Genomic DNA, 11,080 nt, shown 5'->3' with positions numbered 1-11,080 from the left:
TCCTTGTTTTATGACTGCAAACACTTAAAGATCTGAGGCTACATTCATCCCTGTGTAATTCCATTGATTTAAGTGGTATTACATCTTGGATGAATTTGGACCTTTGGATTTTCAACATGTTCATTCCATAAGGCAAAGAAATAGCAACTATTTACTTCAGTAAACAGCAGGCTCAAGAATTGCATCAATAAAAGGATAAATTCAATAGAAACCCTAATCTAAGTTTTGAGCTTCCAATAAATTCTTGAAAACAATAGTGAATTAAAGAAAAATGCCAGTGATGAAAAATACCTTGACCATGTCCTTCCAAACAGCATTACACCAGATATTGAAGGACATTATACAGAACCTTTGATTATGCAGTGCAGTTAAGCATAAAAATCTATCTGCATAAAATAAACCATTGTGCCTTGTGCCTTCATACATCAGTTAATGGTCATATCTTAAATTGAAGCATGGGACCAGAATATAGCATATCTAGATGTGGAAGCTTAGCATGCATGAAACTCACCATCCCATGTCTGCTGTAATGGACTAGTTTTGACTAGTGTGTCTGAATGAGTCATGTTGTCCTCTAGTGCCTGGGCCGCAGAGAGGATAAGAAACCTACTAGAGGGGTTAGTTAAAAGAGTTGTTCTCTAAGCTACCAATTGCACTTTAACTGAGTTTTTGGAATGAAAAGGCAATGGTTCTGCTTTCAAATTCCTCAAAATAAAGCAGAGACATTGTTTAAGGAAAACTGATAGGGTCTCATAGACTTTAAGGTCAGAAGGGATCATTATAATCTTCTAGTCTGATCACCTGCACAAGGCAGGCCACAGAATCTCACCCACACACTCCTGTAACAAACCTCTGACCTATGTCTGAGCTATTGAAGTCCTCAACTCATGGTTTAAAGACTTCAGGGTGCAGAGAATCCTCCAGCAAGTGGCCCATGTCCCACGCTGCAGAGGAAGGCAAAACCCCCCCCAGGGCCTCTGCCAATCTGCCTTGGAGGAAAATTCCTTCCCGACGCCAAATACGGTGATCAACCCTGAGCATGTGGGCAAGACTCACCAGCCAGACACCCAGGAAAGAATTCTCTGTAGTAACTCAGATCCCACCCTATCTAGTGTCCCATCACAGGCCATTGGGCATATTTACTGCTAATAGTCAAAGATCAATTAATTGCCAGAATTAGGCTATCCCATCATATCATATCCCCTCCATAAATTTACCAAGCTTAGTTTTGAAGCCAGATATGTCTTTTGCCTTTACTGCTCCCCTTGGAAGGCTATTCCAGAACTTTACTCTTCTGATGGTTAGAAACCTTCATCTAATTTCAAGTCTAAACCTCCTGATGGCCAGTTTATATCCGTTATATAACAAATGGAAGAAAGGGGAAGTTGATAGTAATGAATAATAAATCAGAATTGTAGAAAATCGATAAGGGAAGCAAAGGAATACAAGGAGAAATCTATGGTCAGCATCATTAAAAACATCCTTCTTATTGTCCTTAAATATATTAGGAACAAAAAGAATCCTAACAATGATATTGGTCCATTACTACATGAAAATGATGCCGAAAAGTATCAATGCAGAAGTGTTCAATAAATATTTCTGTTCTGTATTTGAGGGGAAAAACCACAATGTGATCAAATCATGTAACACTGTTTCAATTTCACTAGCATCTCAGGAGGATGTTAAACAGCAGCTACTAAAGTTAGATATTTAAAAATCAGTCAGTCTAGATAACTACATCCAAGAGTTTTAAAAGAGCTGTCCGAGGAGCTTGCTGGACCATTAATGCTGATTTTCAATAAGTTTTGGAACACTGGGTTCCAGAAGACTGGAAGAAAGCTCACGTTGTGCCAATATTTAAAAAGGGTAAACAGGACATTCCAGATAATTATAGGCCTGTCGGACTGACATTGATCCTGGGCAAGATAATCGGGCCGCTGATATGAGACTCAATTAATAAAAAATTAAAAGACAGTAATACAATTAATGCCAATCAACATGGGGTTATGGAAAAAAGGTCACATCAAACAGTACCTGTAATGTCATCAAAAAATATAATTGATAAAAGTAACAGTGTCAATGTAATATATTAAGACTTCTGTAAAACATATGATTTGGTGCCACAAGACATTTTGATTAAAAAACTAGAACGATATAAAGTTAATAAGCCACATATTAAATAGATTAAAAATAGGCTAACTGATAAGTTTCAAAATGTCATTGTAAAAGGTGAATGACCATTGAATAATTGTATTTCTAGGGGATCCTGCAGGGATTGGTTCTTGGCCCAACGCTATTTAACATTTTTCTCAATGTTGAAAAAAACAAAATCATCACTGCTAAAGTTTGCAAATGCTACAAAAATTGGGAGAGCTGCAAATAATGAAGAGGACAGGTCATTGATACAGAGCAATCTGGATTGCTTGGTAAGCTGGGTGCAAGCAAACAATGTGCATTTTAATATGTCTAAATGCAAAACTACACATCTAGGAACAAAGAATGTAGATCATACTTACAGGATGGGAGACACTATCCAGGGAAGCAGTGACTCTGAAAAAGGTTTGGGGGTCATGGCAGGTAATCAGCTGACCATGAGCTCCCCAGTGTGACACTGTGGTCAAATGGGCTAATGTGATCCTTGAATGCATACACAGGAATCTCAAGTAGGTGTAGACAGGTTATATTTGGCACTGGTGCAACCACTGCTGGAATACTGCATTCAGTTCTGGTGTCCACAATTTCAAGAAAGATACTGATGAATTCCGAGAAGAGCCACAAGAATGATTAAAATATTAGAAAACGTTCTCCAGAGTTATAGATTCAAGGAGCTCAATCTATGTAGCTTAACAAAGAGAAGATTTAGGGGTGACTTGATTACAGTCTTTAAGTAACTACATAGGAAACAAATATTTAACAATGGGCTCTTCAACTGAGCAGAGACAAGTACAACACAATCGAATGGCTGGCAGTTGAAGCTAGACAAATTCAGATTGGAAATAAGGCATACATTTTTAACAGCGACAGAAATTAACCACTGGAACAATTTACCAATGGTCATGGTGGATTCACCAGCACTGATAATTTTTAAAATCAAGACTGGACTTTTTTTTTTTTTTTTTTTAAAAGAAGATCCGCTCTGGGAATTGTTTTAGGGGAAGTTCTATGACCTGTGTTATACAGGAGTTCAGACTAGATCACAGTGGTCCCTTTTGGCCTTGGAATCTATGAAAAGGTTGCATCATATAAACTCGCAGGACTCTGCCCGCAACTATCCCTGAATTATGCAGCCTGAATCCTTTCCCATAGCCTGTGTGATAAGAAATCACCCTATAATTTCCTCCAATGAGTCATTACTGTATGCAGAACCCTAGAACAAACCTGAAGTGATACAATTAATAGTTCAAGACTATTTTCGATATCTTTTTCTGCAGTGGATGGTGATATGGCAAGCTGGAGCTGCTCTGGTGTCTCTCTTACCTCATTGTTGATGAAGCAGTAGAGAATCGCCACCATGAGTCCCTGAAATCCAACAAGACAACAGTCAGAAAAACAGCCCACAGAAATGCTCCAAGTTTTGCTAGTCAAACCTGCAGGGGGAGGAGAATCTCATTCCAACATAGAATGCTCCATAGTTAGAGAAAAAACAGAAAAGTGGATGAGAGTTTATTCCTCTCTGCTGAGAAAAATCTTGATGACATGATCCCAAACAGGTCCCACAGGACACAAACGTTTTTAGGTTCCACTAACCCTTGCGCCTTAAACTCTCCCCTTTCCCTGACCATGGCCTATAATTACTCCATACATCAGCAATTCATGGGGACATTGAAATGCAGGCTGTAGGTGCCTGTGGGAAGTTTAGAAGAATAATGACAGGTTTCAGAGTAGCAGCCGTGTTAGTCTGTATTCGCAAAAAGAAAAGGAGTACTTGTGGCACCTTAGAGACTAACAAATTTATTTGAGCATAAGCTTTCGTGAGCTACAGATCACTTCATTGGATGCTACAGATCACTTCATTGGATGCATCTGATGAAGTGAGCTGTAGCTCACAAAAGCTTATGCTCAAATAAATTTGTTAGTCACTAAGGTGCCACAAGTACTCCTTTTCTTTTTTAGAAGAATAATGGTCACCCACCACAAATGGGGAAATTCCTATAAAAGAGGTCACATGTGAGACAACAGCTGAAAAAGAATCATTACAGAATCCCCCACATCCTTTCTATCCATACTCCTTAACTACCTCCCCACATGCACAGTTATAGTCCTACAGATGTGCCTTTCAAGGGTCAGATTTCCAAAAAAGCATCATAGAAACCATACAATTTGCCCTGGGTAACACCATTATAGTTTCCCAGGAGACCAAGGACAATTTTGTTTTTAGGTTTTACATATAAAACAGAAATTAACATGCAGATGTAAGGGCCAGATCACTGCTGGAGATCTAGGAAGCACTAAAAAGGAGAGTGTGTGGCATGCCAGAACCAGGACTGGCCACCTGATTTTAGCACTCTGGCTACCCTACTTTTCCTAGGTTCATAATCCTCTAACATCAAGAGCTGAATTAGGAAAGAAATTTAGGGTACTGCCATGAAAGACAAACTGGTTTCCAGCAGCATTTAACATACAAACTGGGTTGAATGTGTGTTTCCTGGGTGTTACCTGGAAGGAGTTGAAGGAGAGTTCACAAAAGAGCTTCACAAAGCGTAGCATTCCTCTGGCATGCTCATCAGTAACAAAGGCAAAGATGACCTCATGGGTCCCCAGCAGCGGGATCAGAGTCAATGTAGACTTGGCCAATCTAAAGTAATAAAGAAAGGGAAGTCATAGCAGGCAGTATAGCAGCACTGATTTAGCACAGAAATCTGGAAGTTAGGATTCCTTAGTTCTGTTTCTGACTCACGGAGTCATTGGGTGACCTCAGACAAGTTATTTTACCACAGTGTGCCTGAGTTTCCCCCATGTACAGCATGGGGATAATGTTTCCACACGACAATATGGGTTGTGAGGATTAATTCAATAATGTTTGTAAAGCACATTCAGATTGCTGGTTCAAAGGCACTGCAGGCATGCAGAATACTATAAATTACTGCATAAGGAGGAGTGCTGACTGTACAGCGCTTTGAGATCACTGGACTGAAAGCGCCAGCAAAGGCCAAAGGATTATTGAGTATTCCTTAGCACTTACATAGCACATTACATCTTCAAAGCACTATAGCTAACATTAACTGTAAGTCACTGAGCTTTGTCAAATGAGAGATGTGAACGTAAAAGTAAAAGGGAATGATTGCTGATGTTTACAAGGCAAGCTCCAAAGACCAGGGACCTGGGTAGTGAGGGGAAAACCCAGTGCAAGAGCAATAAGCAGAGATATGAATACACAGGAGGAGCAGAATGCTTCCCAAAACAATGGTTCTTAACTCTGATGAGAGGAGTAAGGCACTGAGCAACACAACCTGCTAATGAAAGATGACAGATCCCTAAGATGGGAATTCCTAGGCTGCCTGGGGCCAGAGAACCTGCTAACATGTTATCAGCATTTCGTGAGGAGTTGTCATTTTCAGACAAGATGCAAGTTGTTCCTCCAGTAAATGGGAAGCAGAGGCCCCAGTGGAATCTCAAGGCTCTCAAAGTTACTGAATGCAGGCTCTTGATTAGCTTCGCACCCTAGATGCTGTGTTTCAAAGTGATATGCAAGCAGAGAGATGGAGAACCAAAGCAGCTCTTTACATCAGTGTGCACTTACAGGCAAGTGGGAGATGCAGGCTCACCAATGGCCCTAGGCAGGGGATTCCATGGAGTGGCTGAGAGATGATTTAAAAAGGAAATCTAGCAGCCACACTTGCCTTGCAATTAGGGCTCTTCACTGCCACCTGAGGAAGCCAGGGTCAGCCTCTTGCTTCCTCATACGGCAGAAGCTCAACTTGCTCTGGGGACCCTCATGGGGGAAAGGGAGAGGCACCTCGTGTGGCTGTGCAGCAGCCCCTTTGGTTGGCATATCAACAATGCTAATGGGTTCAGAAGGGAGTCCCAACATGGCTCTACTCAGCTAGGAGGTCTTGCAAAAGTGGGAGAAACACCCTTGTGGGGAATAACGGGCCAGTCTCCCAAGATAAAATTCTCTGAGGCAGGCAAGAAGTTTCCCAACAACCTCAGCTCCTCCACACAGGAAAAGGGATTTGCTGCCATCAAGATCTCCATCAACAAGAGAGAAAGTACTGAGAGGGATAAGGAGAACCTATCCTGCCTGACACCAGCACAGATCAGATCAATTGTATTCCAAATACTCTTGAATCTAATCCAGTGCATTTCTAGGGCACCTAGTGTTGGTATATTTAACTACCAAACAGCTATAAAGAACACAGCAAAAGTGCAAGACCTTTCGAACTCCATCAATGCCTTTCACTCTCTCTCCACCTCCTCAGGAAACATCAGAAAGGAGAAGTTACCACTAACTTCTTGAAGAGGAGTGGAGAGGAATCACTGGCCTCCAGTTTTGTTCTCATCACAGGAGCCAGCCTGATCTTTCTAGGCTCTTGGAGTGAAGATGGAACTTTTCAGGGCTCCCACCTAACAATTGTCAATGCCCCTTCGAGCTGCAGGGATAGGCTACAGGACTTACGTATTCCTGGGTGAAAAGGAGAGGATCTTTTGCCAGGCAAGTCTTCTCCTGTTAGAGTGAAACTCTGCTTATAGTGAAGCTTTTTGGAGTGTGTTGCCACAAAACACATCATCACTCAGAGAGGGCTCCGCCGTATCAAAGTTCAGGATTTATAAACCTCCCTATCATGAGGGTCACAGAGTTTGTGATAGTGAGAGATAAAGTGGACCCACATCCATCTTATCTCTCCCAACCCTCCAAAAGGAGTCCCCTTCTCTCATGCTGAGCACCAAATACCCCTTAGACAGCCATTATTTCATGTGCAAAGGCAGGCAGAGATTAGCAATTGCTATGGTGAATTGTTATAACAGAGAGAACAAAATGTGATTAACAATGGCAAGGTCTTTAATGTTCCCTTGGTCCTAGACTTAGCTACCCATCATATCAATGTTTAGAGAGTCCTCTGTAAGTGGAGGTGAGGGTCTTACTTAAGATGTCTGTGACGTACTGGAGCAAATCCAGACTAGTGGGTCCTTGTTTTGGGCCCTTGTATCAAGGCATCATACTGTTCCACCAAAACATGATGACAGTGGGTCACAAGGTATTGTGATGACTCAAGCTGTCATGCACCAATGCAGTGTCATGATATGCACAGCATTAGGTGGGACAACTTTGTGCATCACCCAAGATTAATCTGGGGGAAGGATCTTAAAGCCCCAAAGACAGAGAAATCAAGGGTTGAAGAATATGCCCATGAATGTTGGTGGTGTGAACAGCTGTCCAGGTGAGCCACGAACAGTCCACATGCAAAGAAGTCTGCAAGGTAAAAATTAAACTCATGCAGTAAGCCTCACATACTGTACCAGACGAAGAATCACACAAATATGGTCAGAAAATTTAGGACACATAGGTCATGATAGGAGGGCACAGTAACTAGTGGAGAGGGGAAGTAAGAGCAGTGATGGAAACAAGGACAACAGTGTTTTTCTCCGTTTCTTAAAAATAATTGCCTAATGGATTTTTTGTTTCAGTGCTCATGGTAAATTCTGGATTGACAGCCCCAGAAGACCAAGACCTCCATTTAATCCATAGAGCAGGTACAACAAAGGCATTGATAGGGCAGATTTACCATAAGCTCTGTACCCACCAGCGGGCTTCATCTGTGGTCAGTTGTTCTGGACTATCATAGTTATGTGCAATGCCTCCTACATACCACCCAGTACCTGAAATCTTTAATCTCCTATGGCACTCCACTCCTGCTTGTGTCTCCCTTTTCAAAAGGGCACAGCGAGTGCTAGCTCACCAAATAACTTACCTGCATTTTGTGTCAGTTTTGCACATCAGATTTGCTTGCAGCTTGGAAATGATGATGCATATAACTCTGATGAAGATCAGGAAATTCACCTGGAGAAAAGAAAGAAGTAGCTGATATAATCATCAGGAAGTATATTTGCAAGACAAGATATATGGATGAACATGCATTGTGTCAAGGTGTCTATAGACAGGGCCCTGTGTATTCCACGTTTCTGCAGCTGCAGAATTTGCTATGGAATTCAGCTCTTGCCACAGAATCATGCTCCAGAATCTGTTTCTAGCTTTTACAATTGGATAGTTCACCTTTAATATGTAAACTGAGCATAAATCAAAGAAGTGATGCCTGCCTGAGTCTGCAGACAACTGGAATCAGGAGTTCTGAGTAGTATAAATGGTCCTATTCATCCCAATTGGTGCCCTGTGGTCTCCACAATTCTGTGACTCAGGAATCTGGCATTTTTCTAAAATACCATGGAATTTGTCATTTTGCGTTAGCCCGGTGTCTGGCATTGTTTTTTCTGCTAGAAATAGAATTGATTTCACATGATCATGTTTCTGAACTCAAGTGAGGACCAGGAACTCCCCAGTTTTCCTATAGGACAGTAGCAAGTAGGCATCACCATTACATCTTTCATACTGACTCTCACATTCTGTCTCTACCATTAACTCATCCATCATGCAATCTCTCAGCTTTGGCTCCCAAACTCCCCTTGTAGTTTTTTCTCCATTGTTACATGTGAAGAGCAGAGCTGCTGTATGATAGCTTTGTTAAGCAAAAGTATATCCTCCAGCATTGATTGCTCTGGTCTCTCCATCTGCCTCATTACATGTATGCTGAATCCCTGTTTCTGCTCCTGGTCACTCACCCCAATGGCGATTAGAATGGGCAGTCTGATGATCAGCCAGTAATTCATGTTTTGGTTTCTGGTCCAGCAACTGGGGAGGCAGCAAAGAGATGAAACACAAAACAAAAAGCTAAGAATATGCATGAAGTCTCTTCTCTCTCATCATGTGTCTCGGCAATGCAGATGATGAAAACTAGATACCAGAAAAGCACATCATGCGGACATGGAAACAGATGCTGCTACTTGTGGTTCTTAGAAACATTTGAATGCCTCGTTCTAAATTACAGCACCCAACTGGATTTTGTTAGCCTGTCTCTCTTGCAATCTGATGACTAATCCCCCTACATAATTTTCCGTCATTGTGAAGATTCACAGCATTGAATCAATGGTCCAAATATGTCATCTGGCTGAGCAGGAATTCATTAAAAAAAATCAAATATTTTGCCGCATGGTCGCTACCCTAATCTTTCCATTCAACTTTGTTTATTAAACCTTAAAAGAGCCAAAGTCGAATCTTCTTGTAACTTGGCTATTTATGAATATCCTATAGAACAGCGTTTCTCAAACTGGGGTCCACAGGCCCCGCTGATCAACTCCTCTCCCTCCCTCAACTCCTTCTCCTCCTCCCTCTATCTCCCGGAGGCTACTGAAGCCAAACAGAGATTTTAGGCGCTAAAAATCCGATGGCACAGCGGGGCTAAGGCAGGCTTCCTGCCTGCCCTGTCTCTGCATGGCTCCCAGAAGCGACCAGCACATTCCTGCAGCCCTTGGGGGGGTGGAGGAGGTCGGAGGTCTCTGTGCACTGCCTGCACCCCGAGTGCCAACTCCACAGCTCCCATTGGCCAGGAATAGCAGCCAATGGGAGCTGCAGGAGCGGTGCCTGCGGGCAGGGGCAGTGTGTGGAGACCTCCTGAACCCCCCTGCCTAGGAATTGCTGCCAGATAGATGTGCTGGTGGCTTTTGGAAGCTGCCCAAGGTAAGCGCCACCCAGCCAGAACCCACACCCCAACCCCCTGCCCAGAGCTCACACCCAAACTCCCTCCTAGAGCCCGCACCCCACCCCTTACCCAAACTCCCTCCCAGAGCCCACACCCCATCCCTCACCCAAACTCCCTCCCAATCCCCTGCCCCAGGCTAGTGAAAGTAAGTGAGGGTGGGGGAGAGTAAGCAACGGAGGGAGAGGGGATGCAGTGAGCAGGGGTGTGAAGAGGTGGAATGAAAGTGGGGCCTTGGCAGAAGAGATGGAGGATGGAGTGGGGGCGGGGCCTGGGCCTGAGCATAGATGGGGGGTTTGGGGGTCCCTGAAAAAATTTAAATAAAAAAAAAAGTGGGTCTTCGGGTTGCTAAAGTTTGAGAACTGCTGCTATAGAAGGGAACTGCATTGCGTTGGTCAGATTTCCAGCCTCTCTCTCACTCCTCCCCCCCCCCGCTCAGTGTTAAGATTAAGCATCTATATTTTAAAAGCACCTGTTCAATCACTCCAACCTGGGCTATTTAACGGAAATGAGGACAAAGGGCATATCCAGTTCCTTCAATATATATGTAGGTTTCAGTCCCAAAGAAATTTTTGAAGAAAAAGGTATGAGCAAGTAGCATGCAGGGTTCCTAACATTTGCATAAACTGGAATTAATAACTTTATTAATCTCCTATCAAACCATTCAACATTATTCAAAGGCACCAGTTCTTATCAAACCCAACAGATTAAAACACGGTGTTAACAGGAGAACCACTTCACTGGCATGAGTGACTGGGAACCAACTTCATGTAGCCTTTAAAATTAATTTTATGTGGATACTTCTGAGACATGACTAGAAGCAGAGTTTTAATTTCTCTGAGTAGCTGCAGTAGAAACAGAGACAATTTTTAAAGTTCCTAGTAATGACAAAGACTGAGAAATGGTTCTTTACATTAACTCTGCTACATTTATATGGGCATTAATTGGTTTCCACAGCACAGATCAGCCTTGACTATTTTTAAATATATACAACACCATTATAATGCAATTAGCGTACCAGCACAATTAAAGTGTCCAAAAAATAAAACTGACATCTGTACGTGATTTCTTGTCTATTTGTACTTTCTGGAGTTGTTACAGTAATAAAAACATCAACATCTATTGCGACTTGGATCTATTCACTGGCAACTGATGTGCTCACTGCCTCTCAGACCATGTTTAGTAACTCCCAGCATACGGTCCCTAGTGGGGAAGTTATCCAACTAACCAAATACCACTGAAAAACTCTGCTTTTACATCCCAAGTTTGTATTCCTTTTAAAAAAAAAATCATCTTCAGTGCACTTCTGTCTTGGTTTGGTGCAATTGAAC

At 42.4% G+C, this 11,080-nt stretch overlaps 1 protein-coding gene and 1 long non-coding RNA gene across 2 annotated transcripts in view; one reads left to right on the top strand and one right to left on the bottom strand.

Annotated features, from left to right (window-relative positions):
* GLP1R (glucagon like peptide 1 receptor) overlaps nt 1–11,080 on the bottom strand; it is a 96,094-nt gene that overhangs the window by 6,042 nt on the left and 78,972 nt on the right. Inside the window, exons 9-12 of the mRNA XM_038396313.2 lie at nt 8,776–8,845; nt 7,911–7,999; nt 4,657–4,795; nt 3,478–3,519 (exon numbers count right to left, since the gene is read on the bottom strand). Of these exons, the coding sequence (XP_038252241.1) occupies nt 3,478–3,519; nt 4,657–4,795; nt 7,911–7,999; nt 8,776–8,845 (340 nt within the window). The remainder of the gene's footprint in view (nt 1–3,477; nt 3,520–4,656; nt 4,796–7,910; nt 8,000–8,775; nt 8,846–11,080) is intronic.
* Nucleotides 1,907–3,756, top strand: LOC122459468. Its single transcript, XR_006280181.1, has 2 exons — nt 1,907–2,426; nt 3,432–3,756. It is a non-coding gene; the product is annotated as an uncharacterized LOC122459468 (long non-coding RNA).

Source organism: Dermochelys coriacea, chromosome 3 (genome assembly GCF_009764565.3).
Source record: "Dermochelys coriacea isolate rDerCor1 chromosome 3, rDerCor1.pri.v4, whole genome shotgun sequence".
NCBI lineage: Eukaryota > Metazoa > Chordata > Testudines > Dermochelyidae > Dermochelys > Dermochelys coriacea.
The sequence above is the reverse complement of the archived record's forward strand: the minus strand, read 5'-3'. Positions and strand labels throughout refer to the sequence as shown.